The following is a 26,954-nucleotide window of genomic DNA, read 5'->3' as shown; positions in this document are numbered from 1 at the left end:
TACTGGAATGAATGGATGATTGCTTGAAAATTGTGGGTTAGCTATTAACTGTTATTTTTTTGTTAGACCTTAACATTGTATAATCTATGTGTCCATAGAATTTTTTAATACTCCGTACTTACTCGGTTCTTTTTCTTAAACGTATTATTTGGAATATTACACTTCTAATACACTTGTTTGACCATCTTTTATGATTTATACATTAGGAAAATTATCGTCGTGGAATATTGTTTGACTCATCGCTATATAAGCTTTTAAAATATCAATTTTATGATTATTACTAATAGATTAAAGACATTAATGTTATAAGATATGCTTTGGCAGGATGAAACTACAAACATTACGATTAAATAAAGGAAAATTTGTTCAAAAGGACCAAGAAAGAGGGCAATTTTGTTCAGAAGGACCAATTAAGCCAAAAGTTGTTTAAAAGGACCACAAAAGATAGTTTGGGTTGTTGAGGGGGACCAAGGTCAATTTTCAGGCAAGTCAACGCCGGACTCCGTCGTTGACCGTCACGTGCATGGCACGTGACTCGTTAATTTCACCAAAAATTAATTTTTTTTTTTTCCTTTTTCCACAATTTTCCTCTAATTTTCCAATTAACCCCATTTTAACCCTTTTCAATTCCATTCTATCTCCTCCTTTCTTACTCTAGAAGCAATATTCATGGCATTTACTCCTCTTGTTTGCCATTGTTAGTGGGAAAACTTTGCTATTTTAAATTGATTGCTGATTAGTTTGCCCATATTTGCAATTGATTGCAATTTCAGTTTGCCCATATTCATGTTGCTGCAAATCCAAATTTGAAACACAAAAACGAACAACATCAAGCAAAATCCCCTAAATTCGACAAATCGCAACCAAAATCACAACACATGCCTTGTTCCGCTTTTCCTCGATTGCGCTCTAGATAAATTGTTAGCAGAAAGAGGGCGCAATTGCATATTGTTCAGAATCTAGGGTTTATCCATTGAGGAGAGAGAAAGAAGAAGAATTATAAAATTTGGGGGGAAATGGTGATTTTAGGGGGGAATTCGTGAAGAGTAATGGAAAAAAAGGAAAAAAAATAAAATAAAAATTTGACCCAATTTAACGAGTCACGTGACAAGCACGTGATGGTCAACGCCGGATTCCGGCGTTGACTTGCCGGTAAATGTAACATGGTCCCACTCAACAACCTAAAGTGTGTTTTGTGGTCCTTTTAAACAACTTTTGGCTTAATTGGTCCTTTTGAACAAAAGTGTCCTCTTTCTTGGTCCTTTTGAACAAATTTTCCTTAAATAAATGATGGATGAAATAAGAATACACATTTGATTTTTGAGAATGAATTTCACAACTGGTATGCTGTTAGCTAAGGAAAAGGATTCACTCATTAGGAAATGAGCCATCACTGAGTTCTGATTAATAATAAAGTTGTCATCTCAATGACTTGTAATGTTATTGGGCGTAATTACTTCAATTAGTGTGTTAATGAAGGGCATTATATGCTTTCTACATATTCTCGTTTCGTTGCTTGGTTCAAGGGGTCACTTGTCTTGGTTTGGGTTGGTGATTTATTGTATATATCTGCCTTACCAATTCTCTATTTGGTCCTTCACACTATCTTGTTTATGGTGATAGACTGATAGGCTCGTCCCCAAAAGGAGTGCATTTGGTACTCTATATTTCTTAGAAAGAATTTATATAATAAAACCGTTCCTGTATATTTGTTTATTTCTGGATTTAATGCATCTTCTGGAATCGGTTTTACCCCATTGTACTACCACTTATTAAGTTTATTATAATTCATTTTAGAAAAATTTCACAAGAATAATCCAACCTTTCGCTGGTTCTCCCAAAATAATCCAACCTTTGGATTAACCTTGAATAATCCCACATTTACCTATTATTCTCCCACACCGCCCCCATGTCACCATATCCCCTATGACCGGTTGCAAGCCACGTGTTAACTTCTAATTGGTTTGTTTGTTTGTTTGTTTGGTTTTTTTTTTTTTTTTTTTTTTTTTTTTTTTTTTTTTTAATTTAAAACTTAATTTTATAAAAAAAATCCTAAAAAATGAAAAAAAAAACCCAGAAACCCACCCTTAGCTTCCCACTATCAACCCCATCGTTAATCTACCATCATCCGCACCGCCACAGCCGCCCAAAACACCAAAGCACCATCACAACCCCACAATCGATCCACCCACATCGACCCACCTCCACACCACCATCAACTAAACTGGAAACCCCAACTGTCCAACTTCCGTTTTCTTGTGACAAAATCAACCAACCCATAAACCTCCACGCACCATCAACCAACCCACAAACCTCCGCACCACCATCAACCAACACACAAACCCCCGCTGTCGCACCAAAACTCATGGAAACAACCCCCTCTGGCCTCCTCTTTCAAAACCTCCCTTTCCCCGTTTTCCTTCTCTCTCCCTTCGTGGTAGTGAACTAGTGATTGTGGTTTGTAATATGGAGAAAAGATGAAGGAGGTGGGTCACTAGCTGTGAAGACGAAAATGGAGGTGGTGGTTATTGTGGTTTGTGGTGATGGATGAAGGATGAAGGACAAGGTGGTAATGGAGGTTAGGATGAAGGTTGTGTTCATGGAGGAAGGAGGAAGAAAGGTGTTCATGGAGGAAGGATGAAGAAAGGTGTTCATGAAGGAAGAGAGAGAAAAAAGTGGTCATGGAGAAAAAAAAAAGGAAAAAAAAATTAAATTACCTAATCTTTAGGTAACCGATCACTTAGGTTCAGTATGGGAGAATATATACCAAAGGTGGGATTATTCAGGGTTAATCCAAAGATTGGATTATTTTAGGAGAACCAGCAAAAGATTGGATTATTCTTGTGAAATTTTCCTTCATTTTACTAGTAAACTTGGATCATTGCTCCTTACCTCTACCCTAGAAGCTAAACTAGTAGAAATTACGGAGAAAATAGACAAAGAAGGATTTTATTTTGGAGGTTTTGGTAGTCATCTCTTTGCACCTGTGACACAACCATAAGTGTGTTAAGTGTTAACAGTGACAACTATAGATTTATTAATTACTATTGTTTTCCCCAATGATGCACGGGTACGGCTCTGGCTGCCGTCTCCCGTACCCGAAACGTCTCGGAGACGGGTACGCGACGGGGACGGCTAGGATACGTCCCCAATCCGTCCCCATCAAAAGTGGTACGTCACGTCATTTTGGGGACGGCTAGGGTCTTGATCGGATACGTTTCGGGTACGGGAAATCCAAAATTCCGCCGTACCCAAGAAGCCCAGCCCAATTTTTTTTTAAAAAAACCCCAAATCAGAACAAAACTTACCTCATACTCGATTTCCCCCAATTCTCACAAACCCTAAAACTTCGAACTCCTTCATCTTCTCCTTCCCTATGGGATTTGATTGACGGCGGCGACCGGAGACTCACCTGGAGGCTGCGACAACCGACGCCTGGTTCAAGGCGGCGCCGGAGACCCACCTTCTTCTTCGCGGGAGACCCACCTGCGAGGCTTCACTGCTTTTCCTGATTTCTTTCTTTCTGACTCTCTTCTTTCTTTCTTTCTGTAAGTCTTTTGTTTTCTTTTTTAATTGTTTTTATGTGTTTGTTGATATTATAGTGAATTGTAGTGACATTAAATGAGAATGTCAGTAGGTTAAATTTTTTTTTTTTTTTTGTTTACATTGTGTAGTTGAATGGAGTCTCAAAATGTTGGTAGTAGTACGGGTAGTGGGTCTGGTAATTTTTTTTTTTAATGGATTTATATTTTGCTGATTTTTTTTGCCGTATCCGAGCCGTACCCGTATTTTGAATTTTTTTTTTGCCGTATCCCGTTCCCGTATCCGTACCCGTTTTTGTCCCCGTATCCGTATCAGTGCAACCTAGGTTTTCCCCCTTTTCTTGGGTGTTAGATTTTGATAGTTTAACATGAGGCTTACTATCTAATATTTTAACAGCCAATTTTCTTTGCCCCCATCTAAATGCTAACATGAAAACCTTTGGAAGTGAAACATAATGCAGTTTTCTGACGGATCTTCCGATTTGGAGCTAAGAGTGTTGCTAAAAGATATAGGGGTGCAGAGTTCTAAAGAAATACAGGTGGACGTTGATGAAAGTTCCTTAGCTGTAAGAATAAAGAAACCTGGATCCATCACAACACTGATGGAAACTAAACAGCTCTATGACAGGATTAAACCTGGGGAAACTATATGGTAAAAATATAATCTTTGCATGCTTATGTCTTTGAACACTCCACTTCTGGCCAACCCTTAAGCTCTAATATTTGTGTCAGGTATCTGGATGAGGACCAATTGGTTATCAACTTGAGGAAACAAGACCAGGAGCTCAAGTGGCCTGATATCATGAAATCCTGGGAATCCCTTAGTACTGGCGTCTTTCAACTTCTCAAAGGGACATCAATCTATATAGTTGGTGATTCCACAGAGATCAATCAGAAGGTTGCTGAAGAGCTTGCAGTTGGTCTTCGGTATGATCCTCTCATTCCAAGAAAATACTTTTGATTAAATATGTAGGATTGACGGATTGAACTAGCTTTGTTGTTTGACTTGTGTATATGTCCTGATTTTATAGGATAAATTTATTGGAAACGAATTGATCGTATACTGAAAGTTAAACCCAATATCTTTTGAGGTGCTTTATAATTGAGAGTATTCCTAGAGTTTAGGTTCCAGTCATATGTGATTAGTCTCTTTTCTTGCTTTCTTTATCAGACGATAGTTAGGATTTGAAATTCATAATTCCTTGAAAGTTTTCATACTAGGAAATTGAAAGGTTGAATGCCTTAATCTTATCATGATAAGTCAAGGGATGATGCAAACGGAGAGAGGGGGCCGGGGGGGGGGGGGGGGGGGGTAGGGAAGAGGGGTGAGGATTAAGGATGTCCTAATTCTGTCATAAATTTCCGCTTCTCAGAAGTGAGGGGATTTTTAAGATGTACCTCAAAAATTCCTACAGTAATCCTTTTATTTTTAGGGTGTTAAATGTTAATTACCCTCATTCTACAAATGTTTTTGACATCCTTTCATGTTATAAACCTTTTTTATGATCTTTTTGCGTGCTGCGTAAACTTTGAAATTTGAATATACTTTTGAAAAAAATTTATTGGTCTTAAATGGTGAAAGAGAGGAGGACTACATCTGTTTGGTAATTGGTATCCATGAAGACAGGGAGAGCAAAGACTTGCCTTTGCTGTACAATTCGTCTTTGTGTGGAATTTGTAGGTAGATTCTGTTGCAAGCTGAATTCCTTAGTAAGAACAAAATGTATGCATGATAACCTAGGATGTTTTTGTTGACAATTCCTCTTGTGTGCTATGTTTGTAATGGGAATAGAATTGAGTTTTGAAGATTATATTGGACAGGTTACAATCTTCTCAATTCTTAATTTTTGCCTTTATGTTCCCTGGTAGCTAAGGATCAATGGTTCTGTTAAGCCCACGTAACTAAATAATATTCGATAAAAATTTTAAATGTTTGTTGAATATCAAGTCTTTCTCTATTACCAAGTAAATGACACTTTGTTTTTTCGGTTGTTAAATTTAAGTTGAAGGGTTAATTTATAAATCAAAGCCTTGAACTGAGGTTTATGGCTTCAGTTAAAGATCTTGTGGATGTTTATAATAAGATGCATTTGAATTTTGATGTTCTCTCTCAGTTAGGAGGATGGTGAATTCCTTTAATAATCTTAGAACTCTCATATCTTCTGAATTAATGAGAGACACAAATGATAAGGACAATATAATTCCATGAAGAATAATAGTTGTCATATAAATTGCATTATAGTTGAGATACTATAATGCCGAATGAGTCAAGACACAGTTGTTTGGGTCACATTATTGTATGCACTGAGGTTTGAGTTCCAAGATGCAGAACAATGTTGGAAAAATTATGGTTTAGCATCAGTATTGTTCTACATCCTGCCTCACTATTTCTGTACTTTCTCCCTTTTGTCACAGATTTTGCTATCTTCCTTATACTTATCTAATTTTTAAAAGTATTATAAGTTTTATATACATGAGTTCTAATCAGGTATACACCACTTGATACGAATGGCTTGCTGGAAACATTTGGAAAGCAAAGCATAGAGTCCTGTAAGTTTACACAACTCTGGTGTTGCTATATATTGGATTGGATTGCAAAAAGAGTTTTCCATAATTTTTGCACACTGCTGTTCACTCTGTTGTTGTACAAATGTGCTCTGAGTGGTCTGGTGTATTATTCTTGGTATTTATTTGTTTCTCGGAAATCTACCAATGCAATTAAATTAATTCAATGGTAGAACAATAAATGTAGGTTATTAAGGTATGTGTTCAACGGTGGTAAATTTTAAAAATGTTTTCTGAGTGACACGTGGCAGAGTATTGTGGATGGCTACGTCTTTTGGAAAAAAAGATAAAGATATAGATGTTTCCGTGGTTCTGACTAAAGGAAGAGTTATGGTTTTTACTCATGAAAGTGCTCTACTTGTGTTGGATATGAGAACTTAGATACTCTCTCTATTGTGCTTGTAACTTTGTAAAAGTATCCAGTTATGTACTACTTTGTCCTGTCCAAATTAACATTTGTAAATTCCCCTGTTATAAATTTAAATTTATAATACACTCCTTTTAGTAGTTCAGAAAATGCAACTATACATTTTTTTTACCTCCTAAAATATAGATTTCACTCCGCTTATGCCTTTTACATAACTGGCCTTATGTAAAATCTAATTCCCGTATTCCTCCATTCTATATTAGTTGTGACCTGGGTGAAAGGCACCTATTTTAAGATCCTATGGGACAAGGAAAGAGATTGAGAGAGATTGAAGAGGGACCCCTTGTGATGAGGAGAGATACAGAGACCCCGAAGCCAAAAAATGTAATGTTACAGCTATTATAAAATTTATTAAGGATCGTGTTGCAACTTAAAAAGAATGGAAAATATACGTGTCAAGGATTGTAAAGCTGTCCTCCAGGGTCTAATACCAGTCAAAGCAGGACAGTCAAATTTTTTTTTGCATTGGAATTATTTTTTTACCTTTTTTTTTTTTTTAAATTTTTAATTTTTATTTATCACCAAGTATTACAAGCTTATAGAATCTAATTCACTCATCATCACTTAGAACTCATATAATTTATTCGAGCATTGAACAATTTCCGCGACTCACTATTATACAGAAAGAAGTAGTAAGAAGTCCTCAGCATTGATGAAAGTGTTTTAGAACATTCATGTATGTATACCCTAACTGATACAGGAAATTTACAAACCCATATGCTAACTCAGAAGACCACAGCTCTGGCCACAAAGAACTGAAAAATCCACTGTTTGCTGTCACTAATTTCAAAATGCAGAGCCCTCCATTACAATAATAAACACACTCTCATCTTATCTGCTAATCTTAATGAGGTACTGTTGAGAGCTTGTACAAGACCTTGTAGCTGCTAATCTCAGCAGTACAATCATATACTGGTCTAATGTAACCCAACAGCTACAATATCAATCAATTAGTCAAAGCCTTAATCCCATAAGTGGGGTTGACTACATGAACCAAAAGTGATTATTCTGTATAGTCATCCACAAAAATCTTCCTCCTCCGTCCCTTACAATCAAATGCCTTATTCTCATGCAAATCCATATACTTCATATCCTTCCTAACTCCTTCCAACCTAGTCATTTACGGTCTCTCTCCCTCGTTTATCCCAACAGCTACAATAAACCTTTCTAAATTGCTGTAGTGTATTTACTGGTGGAAAGCTGTGTTCCAATTCAAGATATTATCTGTAGTAGGCAACCAGTATTGCAATGCAAGCCAGAATTGACTCTTAGGACTAGTCTTGTTATTTACGAGCTACTACTCTTTATCTACTTTCACTGAGGAACCATTGAGCAGCTTATACATTATCAGCATAGGAAAAAGCCCTGTATTATCTAATTTCATCAACCAATCATGTGATCTAGTTCCCTACAATGTTTGAGTTTGTTCATCACCCAAGAGATATACTTCTAATGGCAAATTGTCCAAATTCCTAACGCTGCTATGATATTTATTTTTATTTATTTATTTATTTTTTAATCTCACCCTAGCTTAATCTTTTTATATTTTAAAACTTAGAACATTATATTCCATTTGCTGAGATCTTTTATAGCCCAACTACCAGCTACTCTAGTAAGCACATTTTCTCTCAAGCAACACCACCTTTCTCTGACTCTCTGATGTAATCTTGCATCCCTCCAATATAAGAATTTGATTGGTCTGTGAGTCTGTCCATGATGGAATACTCTTTAATGATTGATGCATAGGTTAGGATATGCGTGTGTGGTTGATCATGACGCCAAATATATCATTGCATACTTGATTTTATGCTGTAAATAGCTTTAAAATCACTTATGACTAGGGGTGAGCAAAAAATAAGGGTACCCTCAATTGCAACCGGAACCTGTTAGTAGCCGTAGGTTCTGGAACTGGAACTTAGACACGAGGTTTTGGTTCCAGTTCAGGTTCTCAATTTTTTGGAACCGGAACCTATAGGGACCCTTGATAAAAGATATCACTTAAGTTTAAAATAATACACCAATTCAAGCCCAATTTTTAAAAATAACAAATATAATTTGGTAAACAACTGGTTTTGGTTTGTTGTTTAGCGAGTTGTAATTCTTGTAAGCATTATAAATTTGTGATGACCCACATTTTTTAAAAATTATTTACAAAAAGTTATTAAGTATATTAAAAGACATGGTACTCTGAATCGGAACAGTTCTAGTTTCTGTTTCTAAATTGAGGAACCTATTGCAATAGGTTTCGATCCCGGTTCCAAGAATTTTAGCAAGGTAGCCTATTATTCTCACCCCTATTTATGACACTACCAATGCTTACTTCCTTTATACACATCAAACTGCCCTTTTCCTTTGAATCACGATGCAAGTTATATATGCTGCCTAAAAGATTGAAATGAAACTCAATCCTAGCCTTTCATGGCCATTCACTCTACAAATGAGAAAAGAAAAACTTGATTTACTCCTATCTTCCAGCATTGAATATTTCTGTTTCATATCTAGATAACAATGATCAAAATAAGGGGCTACTAACAGGTAATTTTATCTGTGATACAAGAATAAATTTTTGGAAATGGTGTCAATTATATCCAAATATTTGAGGAAAAGTTTTGTTTCCTAGTAGGCTAGTATCAATATCTTCTTCAATTTTCTGTTACTTTGATGACTTTTGTTGCTGAAATTGCTTTTCTAGCGAAATATCTATGATATTAATACCATTAATTTGACACATTAATATCCAAGTTTCCAACTCTTTTGTACCGTTCCATGAATTTAATTGTAAAGGAACATAAATGCTTAGAAATTTGCATGTCCCTCTCTTTCCTTTTCAGCTTTTTGAATTTGCCTTTGTAGTTAAGGTATTAGTTGCGTCGTTGATGGGATCATGCCTACCACCAGTAGGAAACATTGTATCAATGAATCATACTCACTTTTGAGGTACCCCATCACCCTTTTTCTTGTTTTTCGTCCACTTTCATTGTTTTTTTTTTCTTTCTTTGTCAAATTTCTTTAAGGACAGTTCTTGATGATGGTTCATGTTAGGCAACTGTAATAAACTGGGTTTGTTTTAACTTAATTCACTCCAATTACTAGAAGCACTGATTGTTCATTTAATTAATCAAAGGATTACCAGTGATAGTGGTAGTAGCTTGAGGCAACAAATCTCCAAGCAACTTGAGGTTGCAACTCTCCAAGCAACTTGAGGTTGCAACTCTCCAGTGTTTACCGTACAAATTTTTGGATAACTTTTGCAAATTCATACTACCATTCTTATACGTTGAGGAGAGTACATGTGACTACTTTACTAAATTAGAAAAACCATAAATGAACACAGCTAAAGATGGTTGCTCTTCTTTCCTCCATTCTTCTTAATTGTTTTGGGCAGTTTGCAAAGAAATGCCTTCCTTATGTTTGTTGTTGTTGCCGCCCTTTCCTACGCCTCGAATACACCATTCACGGTTGACTTGGGTCCATGACAATACTTTCCCCCCAAAGTTTCACCTTGTCCTAAAGGTGGAAGGACGGAAAACGATCCACTATTGCTTGATAATCCTCCCATGTGGCTTCGAAAGCCGGTAAGCCGGATCATTGAATGAGAACCTTTATAACCACTGTGTTTCCTCCCATGCGCTTGCGGACATCTAACAATTGCTCGAGCTCGACAATCAGTTCAATCAGTTCCAAGTTTGCAGTGAGTTGTTCTGGGATAGTTTGGGTGGTGGTGCTAATCCCTGTCGCCTTCTTTAATTGTGAGACATGGGAGGTGGGATGTAGTTCACACAAACTAGGTAAGTCTAGCTTGTATGCCACCTTGCGTATGCGCTGGAGTACTTTGAAAGGGCCGTAGAAGCAGGATGCTAGCTTCTCGAAAGGTCGTAAGGACGAATTTTGAGGAACACCTCATCCCCCACCTCAAAGTGTTCTTTGAGGCGGAGTTTGTCTGTATTCTTCTTCATGACTTGTTGTGCCCAGATTAAATTCAGCCTCAATTCGTCAAGCATACAATCTCTCTCTCGGAGTTGCTCCTCCAGGGACCCCACCGGAGTCCGGCCAACGCCCACCTTCAGTAGCCTAGGCGGATCTCGACCATAGACCACTTTGAAAGGTGTCGTTTTAGTGGAGATGTGTGGGGATGTATTATATGCATACTCAAGACTCTCATTCACGATCTCACTCTGTCCGATTCAGGATGGTAGGATGTGCTTCTCTGTAAGTGCGTGCCCAACAAACGGAATAACTCGTTCGAGAACTTGTCGAGAAAACTCGATCTTTGTCACAAACGATGGACGAGGGAAACCCGTGCAGCCTGACTATTTCTTTCTCAAAAAGCTCCGCCACTTTTAGGGTGGTGAAAGGGTGTTTCAGCCCCAAGAAGTGAGCATATTTCGAGAACCTATCGACAACCACTAGAATTACATCTACCCCTTTGATAAAGGAAGTCCTATAAAATCCATGGACACGCCTTCCTACATGGCTGTCGGCACCGGCAGAGGTTGGAGGAGTCCCGCCGGACTTTCTGCGAAACCTTGTTTCGCTGACAAACGTTGCACGCCCCAACGTACTCACCCACCGTCTTTCTCATCCCCGGCCAATACCATTTGGCCGCCGCCCGGAGATAGGTCTTCACTTCGTCGTTGTGGCCCCCTGATGGTGTGTCGTAGTACTCATGTAGTAACCTAGGAATGATGCTTGCTGATTTAGGAAGAGCAATTCGTCCCTTGTACTGCACCTGCCATTAACTTAAGTAAAATCATTGGGCCCAATTTCATCGGGCTTCAGACCCCCTTTAATTTCTACGATCCACTCATCTTCTTTAATTTCTTTATTCAATGTTTCCCAGTTGATGTTTTGAGTACTCAACATAGTACTTAACTCGCATTGCTTCCGAGATAAGGCATCGTCCGCCAGGTTGGAAGCCCCGGGTTTGTATTGAACTTTAAAATCAAACCCCACCAAATTTATCATCCAACGTTGATACTCATTGCCCACCTCATGTTGTGTTATGAAGCGAAGACTTTGTTGATCGGTGCGAACTATAAATGACGATCCAATAAATAGTGTCTCCATTTGACTATAGCTAGGCAAATTGCCATGAGTTCTTTCACATAAATGGACTTAGCTTGAGCCCGTACTCCCAAGAGCTTGCTATAGTAAGCAATCGGACGCCCCTCCTGCATTAAAACTGCTCCTAGTCCATAACCGGAAGCATTGGTTTCAAGGATGATATTCTTCCTAAAATCAGGCATAGCAAGAACCGGGGCGGTAGTCATGGCCTTTTTAAGCTTTTTAAAAGCTTTTGCCACTTCCTCAGATCACCCATACGCATCTTTTTTCAGTTGTGCGGTTAGGGGCCCGGCCACTTGAGCGTAGTGGGCTACGAATTTGCGATAGTAGCTCGTCATGCCTTGAAAGCCTCTTATTCGTGGGCTGGCAATCAGGGATGGCCTTGATTTTTTCATTGTCCATTGCAACCCCATGTCGTGAGATTATATGACCCAAGTAGGCCACCCTTTGACTTCCAAACTCACACTTCTTGTAGTTAGCATAAAGTTCATGTTTAGCCAACTTGATGAGCACTTGTTGCAAATGTTCTTGGTGCTCACTCTCATTCTTGCTATAGACGAAAATATCGTCAAAGAAGACTAACACAAATTTCCTTGGGAATGGCCTAAAGATATCATTCACGAGCGATTGAAACGTTGCCGGGGCGTTGGTCAATCCAAAAGGCATAATGAGAAACTCGTAGTTCCCTTCATGGGTACGAAAAGCCGTCTTGTGGGTATCATCGACCTTCCCTCGAATTCAATGGTAACCGAGATTTAAATCCAATTTCGAGCATATCACCGTACTATGGAGCTCATCTAAGAGCTCTTCAATCACCGGAGTTGGATATTTATTTTGCACGGTCTCCCGATTGAGAGCACAGTAATCGACACAAAACCTCCACGATCTGTCTTTCTTCTTTACTAGCAACACCGGGCTCGAAAAAAGACTTGTTGAAGGCTTGATTATCCCGACTTCTAGCATTTCCCTTATCAACCTTTCTATCTTGTCTTTCTGAATTTAGGGGTACCGGTACGGTATTACACTAACCGAGTTTCGACCCTCTTTCAAGACAATTGCATGCTCATTGCCTGTAGAAGGTGGCAGCCCACTTGGTAAGTGAAAGACCTTCTCAAATTTCTTTAAGATAAGCCCCAAGTATTTTGGCGGCCTATCATTCTGACAAGGCCCACTTGTGCACTCCTCATCTTTTTGGGCCCGCTCAATCTGGTTTACTTCCACCCATAGCCCACTTCTTTGTTTGCTAATGGTCCAAAGCATAGCCTTGAGTGAATTAAGAGTTGCTTCCAAGGTCAGATCTCCGGTTTCACCGGCTATCGTAAATCGCATCTCATGTGCCTTCCAATTCCCGGTGACCGCCCCGAGCTTTTCCAAACATTGAACTCCTAGTTTGATGTCGGAGTTGCCTTCGACCAAGTGGGAGAAAATCTTCCACCATTGTTACTCCCCCGTTCAACTTGACCCGAACTCCTTGGCCACGCCCCTTTGCCACGCACGTTGTCACCATTCCCAAGCAAAATTCCGAATTCTCCCCCCTCCGTGAGTGGAATTTGAAGTTCCTCCATTATAGTGGTGAAGATAATATTATGGGTTGCCCGCATGTCTATCATAATTACCACTTCCTTGACCACCCCTTTGAGTTTCATTGTCTGCGGGTTGGAGATTTCGATTACCGAACAAAGAGAAACCTCCACACTAGGCTCGGGTTCCTCCCACTCCTCCGTATCCTCCAAGTAGCTTGCATTCCTCTCCTCCTCTTCGCCCCTTACTCCAGCTACGGCTGTTCATCGGTCCGGACCGGATCGACCTAAATTGGACCGAAGACCGAAAATTAGAATTTTAAGAACCGAAGACCGGACCGATTAAGTTAGGACCGAACCCGGATCAGACCGAAAGAATCGGTCTAAAACCCGGACCGGACCGCTTTGGACCGATTAAAGAATTTTTTAAAAAGAATACTAAATTTTTAATAAAGTTAAGGAAAACACGAAAAAAGTATTGGAAAAACTATATTGTAACGTCATTTTTACGTCTTTTTTTGTATGTTTAGTGCAAAAAAACTTATAAAGTTAAATTACAAGGCTTATTAAGGATAATTTTAACCATTATTTAAGGTTTCACACATATTTTTAATTAAAAATTGATCCGGTCCAAAACCCTATAGGTCCAAAACCGGTTTTTATAGGGTTTTGGACCGGATTGGACCGAAGACCGAAAAAAATGAATTTCAAGACCCGAAGACTGGACCGATTTATTCGGTCCGGTCCGGTCCGGGTTAGGCCCGGGGTGGTCCGGTCCATTTTTTCGGTCCGGGCTGATTTATGAACACCCTTAACTCCAGCATTTAAGACACTCATCTCCTTTCTCTTGCAACCGTGCCCAACCCCCATCTCTCGTCACAACAAAAACAAAGTCTTTGGCTCGTTTTTCTTGGAGTTCACTTTCCGTGAGTCTTCTGGGCCCCACTGCTGGCTTTGGACTACTGTTGAGACGCACTGGCAGCCCATGTTAGTGGAGCCTTGAGACTCCGGGGCCCGTGGCCAATCTCGGTTGGGAGGGGCGGTGGGTAGCCCATAGGACTATATCAGGCCCCCATTACTCCGACCCGTTGTATTGGTTTAGGCTGGGCCCACCGACTTGTTCCTGCCTTCCACGACCCTAAGTTCATAGGATTTAACAACCTCACCTTAATTTCGTTGTTCAATCCATAAACAAACTGCCGTAGCATTAATTTTTCTTGAATGTCTTATAATGGAAAAGCGAGTTCGATGAACTTACATCGGTTTCCACGATTAGAAGGCCGGAATTCTCGTAGCTGGCGGTCCTTCAAGTCTACCCATGTAATACCCTAGAAATTCCTTTCTTTTAAAATACCTGTTTTGCCTTGTTCAAAACTTTAGATATAACCGTCACCGTGAAAACGGCTAAGGCAACTATCAAAGACACACAGCGAAAGACTCTCCTTTAAAATACTTTAAGACGACTCAATATAAAAAGTCAACTCACGAAAGTAAAGTCAAACCAAAGTAAAACAAAGTCAAACATACAACTTGGAACCATTTTAGGCCCTTAACCAAATCAATTCAATTTAAAACCTTTACGTTAGACTCGCAATAGTAATATCCTAAAATAAATAAAAGTAATAACACATCATATACTTATGGAAACTAGCATGATACGCTCTTCACTCATGCCCATCATGAATATGCTCATCACCTGAACTGCCTGCTGAAAGCTGAACCTGATTAAGTTAGCTGATTGTACTACTGATTGTATAAATGTGTTTGGTAAAAAATTATTAACTTATAGCTTTTTGGGTATGTAAAATTACCAATATAGACATAGGCATAATTTAATGTTATGGAACTAAATATGTACTAATGTTTTTTTTTTTTTTTTTTTTTTTTGGTATAATCATGTACATTATTAATAGTTCTATGTGTTAATTATTATAATGAAACTTTACTAATACTCTTATTGAATATTAATCATTCTTAAGAATGTTTAAATATACGACAGTTTGTTTTTGCAATGACTAAATTATTTATTACTACAATTTAGGATAATAGTTTTTTTTTTTTTTTTTTTTTTTTAATTTTTTTATTATTTATTTTTATTACAGAGTATTATTATTATGGAAAATATTATGGAGTATTAATCAAGTGTCACCGAATCCATACATGTCAAAACATTGAACCCAATCCTCCTGAATAATAAAGCCCATTTTTTTTTATAATTTTTTTATAATTTTTTTTATGCAATATATAAAGCCCATTAGATGAATTTTATTTTACAAAGAGAGTAAAAAAAGTGAAAAAAAACCATTCAAACTGCACACCTCAGCCATCTTCTTCCTCCTTTCTCTTTTTTTAATTAAAAATGAAAATGCAGCAAAATCATGGTTCTGAGTAATTTAATACGGAGTATTTTTTTTCTTCATAGATCTTAAAATTTCAAGTATTCCCCCTTTTCTCTTTTAATTTCTCTTTATTCCAATTTTATTACTGTAGACATTAGCTAATTTTTTTTTGTTTGTGATTTTTTATTTTTTTTGCAAATCAGATTTTTACTTCATTCATGCTTTATTCATGGAGTTTTTCAATTGAATTTAGATGGTTATTTATCTCTCATCAAATGGGCAATGTTGTAAAATTGGGACTAGATTTCAATCACCTCTTCCAAAACGTTGATAAACCCAACGTTTTCAAAATTAGCTTATTTCATACAATCAGCCTTTTCTATCCGCCAGTTACCACACCCACAATTAGTTGATTAACTTGGTCAACCCTCTAATTTGAGGCATATTTGTTGAATTTGGCTTAATCCGCTGAACACCAAACACCCCCTCTCTTTACTTGATTCCACTACTCTCCATTAAAAATGGGTCATCATAGGGCCAAGGTAAAGACAAGGCCAACAAATACACAAAACACTCAATCAGCTTTGTTGGGTACATAAGCGTATTTAAACACACTAACATGCATTTACCTATCAACACTCAACTTACCTTGTTGCACCTGTTTTTCAAGCACATAACATTTAACAAAACTTCTCAACTAAGTAACTAAATAATTTATTTAGTTTTGATTACGTATCGAACGGATTTCCCTCCTAACTTGCCCCAATAAAGGGGTACTAACACGGGAGCTAACCGTGCCAGTATAAAAGAACCACTCGTAAGTGGCGGAATTCCTGCGCATAATAATAAAAGGAAGGTACAACGTTCCGTACTCCGGTAGAAGTTATGGTTAAATATGAAACCCCATAACTCCCCCCGTATGTTCATATTCAAGGTATATACGTTCCTAGAGTTTTGTTGCGTAATCTCTTTCACTTTACGTTCTTTACAATTTATTAACTTGGTGATGACTCTCAAAACATAACAACATCAAACATCATGATTATTCAAACAATTAAATACTTTAATTTAATTCTTGAACAATTAGTGACCACATAATATTTAATGTTGAACCCTTTTTTAATCTACCTCGGTGTCAAAGACACCTTAAACGCTTAATGCGCCAAAAATCCCATCCTTCGGTGCCTTAGTTCACTTAAGGCACCAACATACAATTTATTCCTCGTGTACATAGACACTTACATAGTTTCTTTATCATGCTTAAAGCATCAATAAAAATTATATGAACCATAATAAGATTCTCTTTTAATATTCCGAACCAAATTAAACATTTAGTTTAATTAAACATGCTTTTTATCATGCCATAAATAAAAGTGTGGTTCATATACAACATTCCAAATTATTATTTTCCATCCATTAATCCATCACAAATAAATCATGCTTCATAATTCAATCACCAATAACAACCAAATTATAATTTCCATTCCAAATCTAGCATGATACTACTTGTAATCATTTAAACACATTTAGCATGCTACTTCATCATAAAAATTATGCGAAGTATGCGAACGTACCTTGAATACGATCTTAATATCGCCATGACTAATAGAAATCACTTGCTTCGAAGTCTTCTACAATTTAAAATCATAGAAGAGTATTAAAATCCTCTCTATACAAATTTCCAGCAATATATACTATTATTTAACCCCTCATAATTTAATTAAAATATGCTGAAATTATATTTAAAACATCATACTTTAATCCTTATTAATGGGTAATTAAAATTCCTTAAAGAAACTTGGTTTTTAATGCACTATAAAAAATTCCAGCATTATATTTTAATGAAAACTTGTTGTAATTGACTTTAAAACACCTAATCAAAGGTTTAAACCATCCTATATAATAATCTTTCAATAATTAATAATTTATGAATCTAGGGTTTCAAAATTGGGGCTTTTTAATTAGAATTAAAATCTGAAAATTAAATTACATACTACTTGAAATCAAACATCATAATATTAATCACAAAACTCATATTTAATAATTAGATCTAGGATTAAATCAATTTTTAAAACAAAAGATTAAATTTTTTTTTTCGTTTTTTGTTTTTTATTTTTTTTGTTTTTGTTTTTTTTTTTTCGAAAAATCGGGCAGCAGCCACAGCACTACAGCCGGCTGCCGCCGTGCTGCTGGCGCCGCTGCTGCCGCTGGCGATGGCCGGCGGCATGGTGGTGGCCGGTGGTGGTGAAAGCCGAAAAAGGGGAAGGGGAAAAAGAAAGAAAAAGAAAAGAAAAAATAAAGTAGAAGGGAGAGAAAATTTACCTTGAGTTTTCTCCACTATAGCAAAGTTTGATTTGCCCCAAGTGTTGAATATTTATACCTCTTCTTTAGAAATCCTTCTTCCTAAACTTTTCCTTTTTAATCTTTCCTAATCCCATTCCTAATAAAACTTTACTAAGATAAAACTTTCTTAAATTAATCCCCAACATAAATAAAATAATTAATTAAATAAACTTTCCTTTTATAAATATTTCTAAATTTATTAAAATGAATAATTAGAATACTATAAATAAAACATTTCAATTTATTTAATTACTTCACAAAATACTTCTTTTAAATAAAATACGAATAAAAATATGGGGTATTACAACCTAGCCCACAAAAGGTCTCCTCTTGTTCTCCCTGTGATACCATTGCAGCTCCGCGCCGTCTATCACCACCACGGTTGCCGACACTTTATCTTCCTCTGTCAACTTATAAAAGTCAAAGTACGTTCTTGCTCTCATCACCCAATTGTCGGGATCTTTCGCTTCAAACTTGGGCATATCCAGTTTCTTATGTTTCTACCGGCCACCGTCTCCGCCGCCTTCCTCCGCCCATCCGCGTGGGTCTCTCCTCCACCACTCAGGCATGCCAAAACCCCCTCCTACAGGCGTCCGGACTTCATCCTCTCCGTTTAATTGGCTAGCATTTTCGTCGACATTAATAACCGGCGGTGGTATGAGAATCGACCGTTGCCGTACGCACCTCCTCTCGAAACTTTGTGTTCTCATTGGCCTCCTCTCCCAACTTCTCTAGCCGTTCTCGGGCCGCTGCTGCCTGAACGTCTGTGCCCTACGAAAACGCCCCAGCCGTTCTTCCAGTTTGGCGTTGGTAGCGGCTAAGGCCTCGTCAGCCTTCTTGCACTCCTCTTCCATGGCCGCTTTCACTGCTGCTGCCACTACCAGGCTGCTTTGGCTGCATCAATCCGTTGTGTGTTGTTGGATACCATGATCGAACGTGCCCTGGTACCAAGTTGTAAATTTGTAATAGACTAGGTTTGTTTTAATTGAATTTACTCCAATTGCTAGAAGGATTGATTGTTCATTTAATTAATCAAAGGATTACAAGTGGAGGTGGTAGTAGCTTGAGGCCACAAATCTCCAAGTAACTTGAGGTTGCAACTCTCTAGTGTTTGCCTTACAAATTTCTGGATAACTTTTGCAAATTCATACTACCATTCTTATACTAATGGTCAGGGATGACCTAAGGGAGAGTACATGTGACTACTTTACTTAATTAGAAAAACCATAAATGAACAAAGCTAAAGATGGTTGCTCTTCTTTCCTCCATTCTTCTTAATTGTTTTTGGCACTTTGCAAAGAAATGCCTTTCCTATGTTTGTTGCTGCTGCCGCCCTTTACTACGCCTCGAATACACCATCCACGGTTGACTTGGGTCCATGACACCAACCCCAAATCATTTTGGGACTTAGGCTTTGTTGTTGTTGTAGGTACCCCAACACCACTGCTTTCCACACCAACCTCTTTAGAACTTGCAGCCACCAACACCCTTGCATCTGCAATGCACCCACCACCACCTATCACTATCACGTACAAGAGAAGTGCTAGACAGCAAGGATAGCAGGCAGGGCAGGACAGCACCAACAGCCCTCTTCCCACTACATGATCAAGCAACAGGCTCTTACAGAGCAGCAGGACAATTTGGAGTATTAGCTAGTTTACCATGGTAACTCAGTAGAAGACAAGTAATAGTAAAATTAGTAATTAAGGCTTGTTGCCAACTCTTGTAATGTAGTGGTAGTATAAATAGTAGTTGTCCCTAAGGTAGTAGGCATTCAGAAAATTGTATGCAAATTCATAGAGAGTTATGGCCTAAAGCCATTGTCGCCTTTCGCAATCTTTGAGCTTTATTAATCAAATCTTACAACCTTCCGACCAGTTTATTGTGTGAAACCACGCTAGTTCGTTGCAATTGGTATCAGAGCAGACATGCCTCCGATGCCGTTAACCGTGACGCCGGAGCGAGTGGCGGCGCTCGAAGAAAGGGTGGAGGAAATTTTCGAGAAACTTGGTGAAGGAGAAAACTCACTTCAGCACACTCTGTTGAAGAAGCAGGATGAGACCGTTGATAAGGTGAGGCAGTCGTTGAAGGGGAAGATGGATCAATTCCGGCAAGACATAACCCAACAAGTTCATATGACGACGAGCCGACAAGACAAGAATATGGAGGAGATTCGCAGCGCCCTGAAAGCCTTGGGAAAGCAGCCAACACAACCCTTTGGGGGAAACGACGAGGTGGAGCAACCACAACCCCTTAGTGGTTTCCACGGCTCACCGCAAATGAACGAGAATTTTAATGAGCAGCCATCGGAACAGGAGGTTTTAATGGCATCCGACTCGGAAACTGGGAACAGGATTTGGTGGTCAGTTTAGACACCGAGGCGAGGGCAACGACAACCGAGGCAATTGGAAGATCCGAAAGCTCGATATGCCAATTTTTGATGGGACAGATCCTGAATGGATACTTCGCAGCGAACAATACTTCCAGTTTTATCACCTCACGGAGGTGGAGTAATTGCAGGCCGCGGTGGTTGCAATGGACGGAGACGCCTTGAGGTGGTATCAATGGGCGACCTCTCGGTGGTTGGGATGATTTGAAGGGGCGCGTGTTGACTCAATTGAGGCCGGTGAATGCGGGGACGCTGCACGAGCAGTGGTTGGCGGTGGAACAAACCACTACCGTCGTAGAGTACAGGAGAGTGTTCATAGAGAAAGCGTCGCCATTGATGGATGTTCCAAAAAGCTTGATGAAAGGGCGGTTTATAAATGGGCTTAAGGAGGAGATAAGGGTGGAGATCCGATTGCTTAACCCGTTAACCCTAGAAGACGCTATGGATCTGGCGATCCGGGTTGAAGAAAGGAACCGGGTCAACAACTCCAGGAAATCGGGCGGGGCTTTCACCAAACCCGTGCCTTATTCGTATTTTAATAGGAGCCATGCATCCACTTTACTTGGAGCTGGCAGTCCAACCCACAACCTCAAACACTCAAACACAAAGCCCAACCCATTTTCCTTACAACCCAAATCGCACCAACAACCAAAACAGCCCAACACAGTCCAACCAAACACCCCAATCCTCAGTAGCTTCAGCAAGTAACCCAGCACGACAATATCCAACTAGAAACACTTCGACCACAACCCGGTTTAGCGGTGATGTATGACGGTTGACGGAGAGGGAGATTGCCGATAAGAAACCAAAGGTCTTTGCTTCCGATACGATGGACGGTGGACAGGACCCACCCACGTCTGCACGACCTAAGGGTTGAGCTTTTTACTCGTCGAAGAAGAAGAAAGGGAGGAACAAGGGGAGTTGCAGATGATTGAAAACGAGGAGGAAGAGGAAGTGGTGGTCGTGCCGACGACCTGTTCAATGAACTCCCTTGTCGGGTTGACTAATCCGAAGACAATGAAGCTGAAGGGAACCATACAAGGGACGCCGGTGGTGATAATGATAGATCCCAGCGCCACCCACAATTTTATTTCCCTGGGTACCGTGGCCGTGAAAGGGCGTGGCACCTGTTGCGGAGTTCGAGTGAAATTGAAGGACGACTTCGAAGTGCAGGAGGATTTTTTGCCATTGCAATTGAGAAATTCGGAATTGATATTGGGGGTCCAATGGCTCGAAAAATTGGGGAAAATTCTGACAAACTGGAAGTTACAAAGAATGAGTTTTATGGTGGGAAATGATGAGGTGGTCCTCCATGGGGATCCGAGTGTGGCGCGAACGGGGATAACCTTGAAAGCCATGATTAGAACACTGAAGAAGGAGAAAGGGGGCTTGCTGGTGGAATTGAGCAGTTTGGAAGGCTAAAAGCAGGACATGAGGTCAGTGAGGTATCTGCCTTCTTGACCGATGTATTGGGTGATTATCAGGAAGTCTTTGCAGGCCCAAAAGGATTGCCACCGGCCCGTGGACATGAACACTCAATTGTCCTCAAAGAAGGGAGTAACCCCGTGAGAGTTAGGCCCTATCGGTATCCGCAATTCCAAAAGGATGAGATCGAGAAACTTATTCCGGAAATGCTTGAGGCCGGAATAATAAAACCGTCCACTAGTCCGTTCTCGAGTCCCGTTCTTTTAGTAAAGAAAAAGGATGGGTCGTGGAGATTTTGCGTGGATTACCGGGCATTGAACAAAGAAACGGTGGCCGACAAATATCCCATTCCGGTAATCAACGAGCTACTTGATGAGTTGAGTGGAGCTCAAGTGTTCTCTAAGCTAGATCTTAAAGCCGGATACCATCAAATCTTAGTCCGACCCGAAGACACACAAAACCGCATTCCGAACCCACGAAGGGCACTATGAATTTCTTGTGATGCCCTTCAGCCTAACCAATGCACCGGCGACCTTCCAATCCCTCATGAACGAGGTTTTTTGTCCCTTTTTAAGGAAATTTGTTATCGTGTTTTTTGATGATATCCTCGTCTATAGTGTGAATCAAGAGGAACACATTGGGCATTTGAGACAAGTGTTGGCCACACTCAAGGAAAACGTGCTATATGCAAATTTGAAGAAGTGTGAATTTGGGAAATTGAAGGTAGCTTACTTAGGTCATGTTATATCCAAAGAAGGGGTGTCGGTGGATCAAGATAAGGTTCGGTCCATGCTTGAGTGGCCTAGCCAAAATCCTTTAAGGAATTAAGAGGATTCTTGGGCCTCACTGGTTATTATCACAAGTTCATAAGGAAATACGCCCAAATTGCACAGCCTCTCACAGATCAACTAAAGCGTGATAATTTTGGGTGATCTGCCACAGCGGAGGAAGCGTTTCAAAGGTTGAAGCACGCCATGACAGCAGCCCCTGTGCTTGTCATGCCGGATTTCGCAAAGATTTTCGTGGTGGAATCCGATGCTTCGGGATTCGGTCTTGGAGCCATTTTAATGCAAGAAGGGCGGCCTGTGGCCTTCTTCAGCAAGATTGTAACACTCTAGTGGGTATTTACTTGTAATAAAATAAGTTAAAGTAATAAAGATTCAATCTTGGGAGAATTGGCAGCTTTTGATTAATTTGAAATGGTGTAACAAGAACAAGGGTAGCTTTAGGATACTAATCTCTGGTTTAGCACCTTTAGGGCACCACTCTCTAGCTCTAAGTATTACAATGATCTTGCCTAACTAGCAAACCCTACCCTCCCTTTCTTATATATACATATCCTGCCAAAAGAAGGAACAAAACAAAAGTTGTTGTTGCTGCAGCTGTCAAGAGCTTAGGGCTCCCTCACTGATTTGGTGGTGACTGCCCTGCTGTCACATTCCTTGGCAGACCCTCATTCATTGGCTCCTAATTCCTTGGCTGACCTCTCCTCCTTCGCACATAAGTCACCAAGCCACGGTCCCTAGGGGTCAGTGCATACGTTACAAAGATCCTAGGTCCCGTCGGCCGTGGCAAATCCATTTACGAGAAGGAGTTGATGGCCGTGTGCTTGGCAGTTCAAAAATGGCGGCACTACCTCTTGGGCCGACAGTTCATCATGCGGAGTGATCAACAGAGTTTAAAATACATTGCTCAACTGAGGGAAATCGGCTCCGAATATCAAAAGTGGGTAAGAAAATTGATTGGCGTTGATTTTGACCTCCAATACAAGCCTGGAGTGTCAAATCGGGTGGCGGACGCCCTGTCTCGGAAGGGGGAAGGCAACAGCGAGGGGGAGTGCATGACTCTCATCGCCAGTCAAGCCGTGAATTGGGGAAATTTGGAGAAGGAAATCGAAGCTGATGCAACATTACAGAAATTGAAAAGAGAAGTAGAAAAAGGGGAAGGGCCAGCAGGGTACTCTGTGGAACATCAGAAATTATTGTACAAGGGAAGAATGGTTATTCCGAGAACTTCGTCGTTAAAGGGGGCTTTGCTCCAAAATTATCATGATTCACCAGAGGGAGGCCACACGGGGGAGACGAAAACTTACCTCCAAATGGTTTTGGGCCGGTATGCGTAGGGATGTGGCTGATTATGTTCGGGGTTGCGAGGTTTGCCAACGCAACAAACATTCACAAAGAACTCCTGGAGGGCTGCTTCAACCTCTTCCGATTCCGGAGAAGGTATGGGAAGATATAAGTATGGACTTCATTGAGGGTCTTCCCAAATCAAAGGGGGTTAACAACATTTTAGTGGTGGTCGATCGACTCACCAAATACGCTCATTTTATTGGGCTCAAGCACCCTTTTACCACGTATGGGGTGGCAGAAATTTTTATCAAGGAAGTGGTTAGACTTCATGGAATACCGAGTAGCATTGTTACGGACCGTGATCGAGTTTTTGTGAGTATATTTTGGAAGGAACTCTTTAGATTCCCAAGGCACGACTCTCAAGAAAAGCACCTCTTACCACCCACAAACGGATGGCCAATCCGAAGTGGTAAATAAGAGATTGGAAACTTATTTGCGATGTTTTGCCGGAGGACAACCTAAGTCATGGGCTAGGTGGCTGCCTTGGGAAGAATTTTCGTACAACACCACCACCCACTCATCTACATTGGTCACTCCATTTCAGGCCTTATATGGAAGGGAACCACCTAAGATAATTCGGGTGCAAGAAGGGCAGACGGCAGTGTGCTCTGTGGAGGAAGCATTGAAAGAGCGTGATTTGATGCTAGATGAATTAAAGTTGCATCTATTAAGAGCTCAACAATTGATGAAACAGAATGCTGACCATAAGAGAAGGGAAGTGGAATTCCAAGTGGGCGATCATGTATTCCTCAAGCTTCAACCATATCAACAGAAATCTCTTGCTAGGAGGCCTCATGAGAAGTTGGAAGCCCGTTTCTATGGGCCTTTTGAAGTGGTCCAAAGAATTGGTCAAGTGGCGTATAGGTTGCTCTTGCCTGATGAGTGCCGTATCCACCCCGTGTTCCACGTGTCCCAATTGAAGAAAGCGATTGGGGATCCCCCTAATTCGCCCACCATCCCAGAACAGATCACACCTGGAGCTGGTGGTCGAACTAGAGAAGGTGCTGGAGGTCAGGCCTAAGGCTGGCAGGGGTGCGGGGTTCAGTGTGCTAATTAAATGGGTGGGCCTTGACATGGGAGGATGCAGCGTTGATTAATGACCAATTTCCGAGCTTCCACCTTGAGGACAAGGTGGCTCTTTTGTGGGGCGGTATTGCAATGCACCCACCACCACCTATCACTATCACGTACAAGAGAAGGGCTAGACAGCAAGGACAGCAGGGGCAGGACAGCACCGACAGCCCTCTCCCCACTACATGATCAAGCAACGGGTTCTTACAGAGGAGCAGCAGGACAGTTTGGAGTATTAGCTAGTTTACCATGGTAACTCAGTAGAAGACAAGTAATAGTAAAATTAATAATTAAGGCTTGTTGCCAACTCTTGTAATGTAGTGGTAGTATAAATAGTAGTTGTCCCTAAGGCAGTAGGCATTCAGAAAATTGTATGCAAATTCATAGAGAGTTATGGCCTAAAGCCATTGTCGCCTTTCGCAAGCTTTGAGCTTTATTAATCAAATCTTACAACCTTCCGACCAGTTTATTGTGTGAAACCACGCTAGTTCGTTGCAGCATCACCATTCTATGAAAGACGGGGGGGGGGGGGGGGGGGGGGGGGGGTGGAAGAGGGCTTAATAGCAAGGGTTTTTGTATTTCATTATCTCTCAAACCAAACAAAAGCAATTTTCCATTCTCGATTACTTTCTCCTTGTTTTCTTTTTCTTTTTCTTTTCCTTTTCTTAGTGTGAACCAAACAACCCTTTAAAAGAATTTACACCATGAGCCATGAGCTTTAATATATAATTATATGTAGATGAGTGATGACCTTACAAATAAGTCCTTGAGCATTATTGTTTCCATACGCCATCACCCACTTTGCAAAGCTTATAGTAAGCCAGTCCTAATTCTTCTAAATGTTTAGCATACGTAATTAAGCTATTAAAAGATCTTGAAATCACATAATCCTTCGGGACCTGTCCTCTTTTGAGATATCCTAGGCATTTCCGAAACCCCGACTGTTTCCATGTTAATGAAGCCCAAAATTGGCTGGGAAATTGAGGTTTTCCTGTTTCTTAAATGAATCCGATCTTTAGCCCCAAGTCCTCATATGCTACATAGTTCAAGATTGAGCTCTAGCTTCACATTGGATGCTCAGTCTATTGCTTAGCCTAGAATACATTACAAGAGTTTGAAAATTGAGGGCTTCCAATGTGAAGTCGCTATTCATTAAATCATTTATTTTTAAAAATACTACTGTTTCCATTTGTCTACTTGCTGTGCATTTTATCTAGACTCTAGCTGCTTATGTTCACCTCCAGCTGCATTGTTTGTCAGTTCTCATGCCGCCTTTAGTGCTGCGGTATACTTCTATCATACTGCATTCAATTTTATAGTTCTTCACTGATACTTTTATTTTTAATTACTTACCTTTTGGTGGTATGGGAGTAGGTAAAGGTGTGGTAAAAAAATACTAATTGTAATAGCTTACGTATGAATTGTTACATTATCCTGATCTAGCAGTGAATCAATAACTGCTTTCAAATCCAGGGGTGAATGCAGACGGATCTGATGCTGTGGCAGAAGCAGAGGCAGCAGTTTTAGAGAGTCTAAGTAGGTAAACTTCAAGCATAAGCAAGACCTTTTTGTTATGTTTTATATTTGTGAGAAGCTCCCCTTTATGATTTCATGGTTTCACAGCCATGTTCGAGCTGTTGTTGCAACATTAGGTGGCAAGCATGGAGCTGCTGGAAGAGCAGACAAATGGCGGCATCTTTATGCAGGATTTACAGTCTGGTTGTCACAATCTGCAGCAACAGGTACTTCCATCTGAAATTTGAATTCAAAAACATCAAGGCATTATTCCAAAATGGATGGGTCAGCAGCGTGACCCAAGTATATATCTCTTGTGGTCATCTGCACAGATCCTCTTCATTTATTTAACTTTTTAAAATTTTAGTTCTGGTGTCTACCTCGTCGTTGGAATTTTATTTAATTTTTGACAAGTCAGTTGTTGTGACCAGTATAATTGGAGAGCAGATGTCTGACCAGTGACCACCCTTTTCTCTTGCCCTGTAACCTTTTTACCCTTCTTTTCTTTAACCCACAAATACATAATAAAAATGCTCCTAATACCAACATAAATAGCTTATAACAAATCCAACTTTCGTTGCATTACTCTTATGTCTCTATGTGAATATAGAGGCTGAGAATC

General features: G+C 39.9%; 1 protein-coding gene across 2 annotated transcripts in view; it reads left to right on the top strand.

The window, feature by feature from the left end:
• LOC145623916 (putative inactive shikimate kinase like 2, chloroplastic) overlaps positions 1-26,954 on the top strand; it is a 31,157-nt gene that overhangs the window by 814 nt on the left and 3,389 nt on the right. The window contains exons 2-6 of one of the 2 annotated variants that reach the window (XM_081676827.1): positions 3,989-4,194; positions 4,275-4,469; positions 6,031-6,092; positions 26,291-26,357; positions 26,441-26,559. In XM_081676827.1, the coding sequence (XP_081532953.1) occupies positions 3,998-4,194; positions 4,275-4,469; positions 6,031-6,092; positions 26,291-26,357; positions 26,441-26,559 (640 nt within the window). In that variant the 5' untranslated portion in view covers positions 3,989-3,997. The remainder of the gene's footprint in view (positions 1-3,988; positions 4,195-4,274; positions 4,470-6,030; positions 6,093-26,290; positions 26,358-26,440; positions 26,560-26,954) is intronic. The other variant, XM_081676826.1, reaches the window with a different exon arrangement.

The sequence above is a fragment of the Chenopodium album genome, chromosome 3, assembly GCF_948465745.1.
Source record: "Chenopodium album chromosome 3, dcCheAlbu1.1, whole genome shotgun sequence".
NCBI lineage: Eukaryota > Viridiplantae > Streptophyta > Magnoliopsida > Caryophyllales > Amaranthaceae > Chenopodium > Chenopodium album.
Note: the sequence above shows the minus strand (reverse complement) of the source record. Positions and strands in the feature narration are given on the sequence as shown.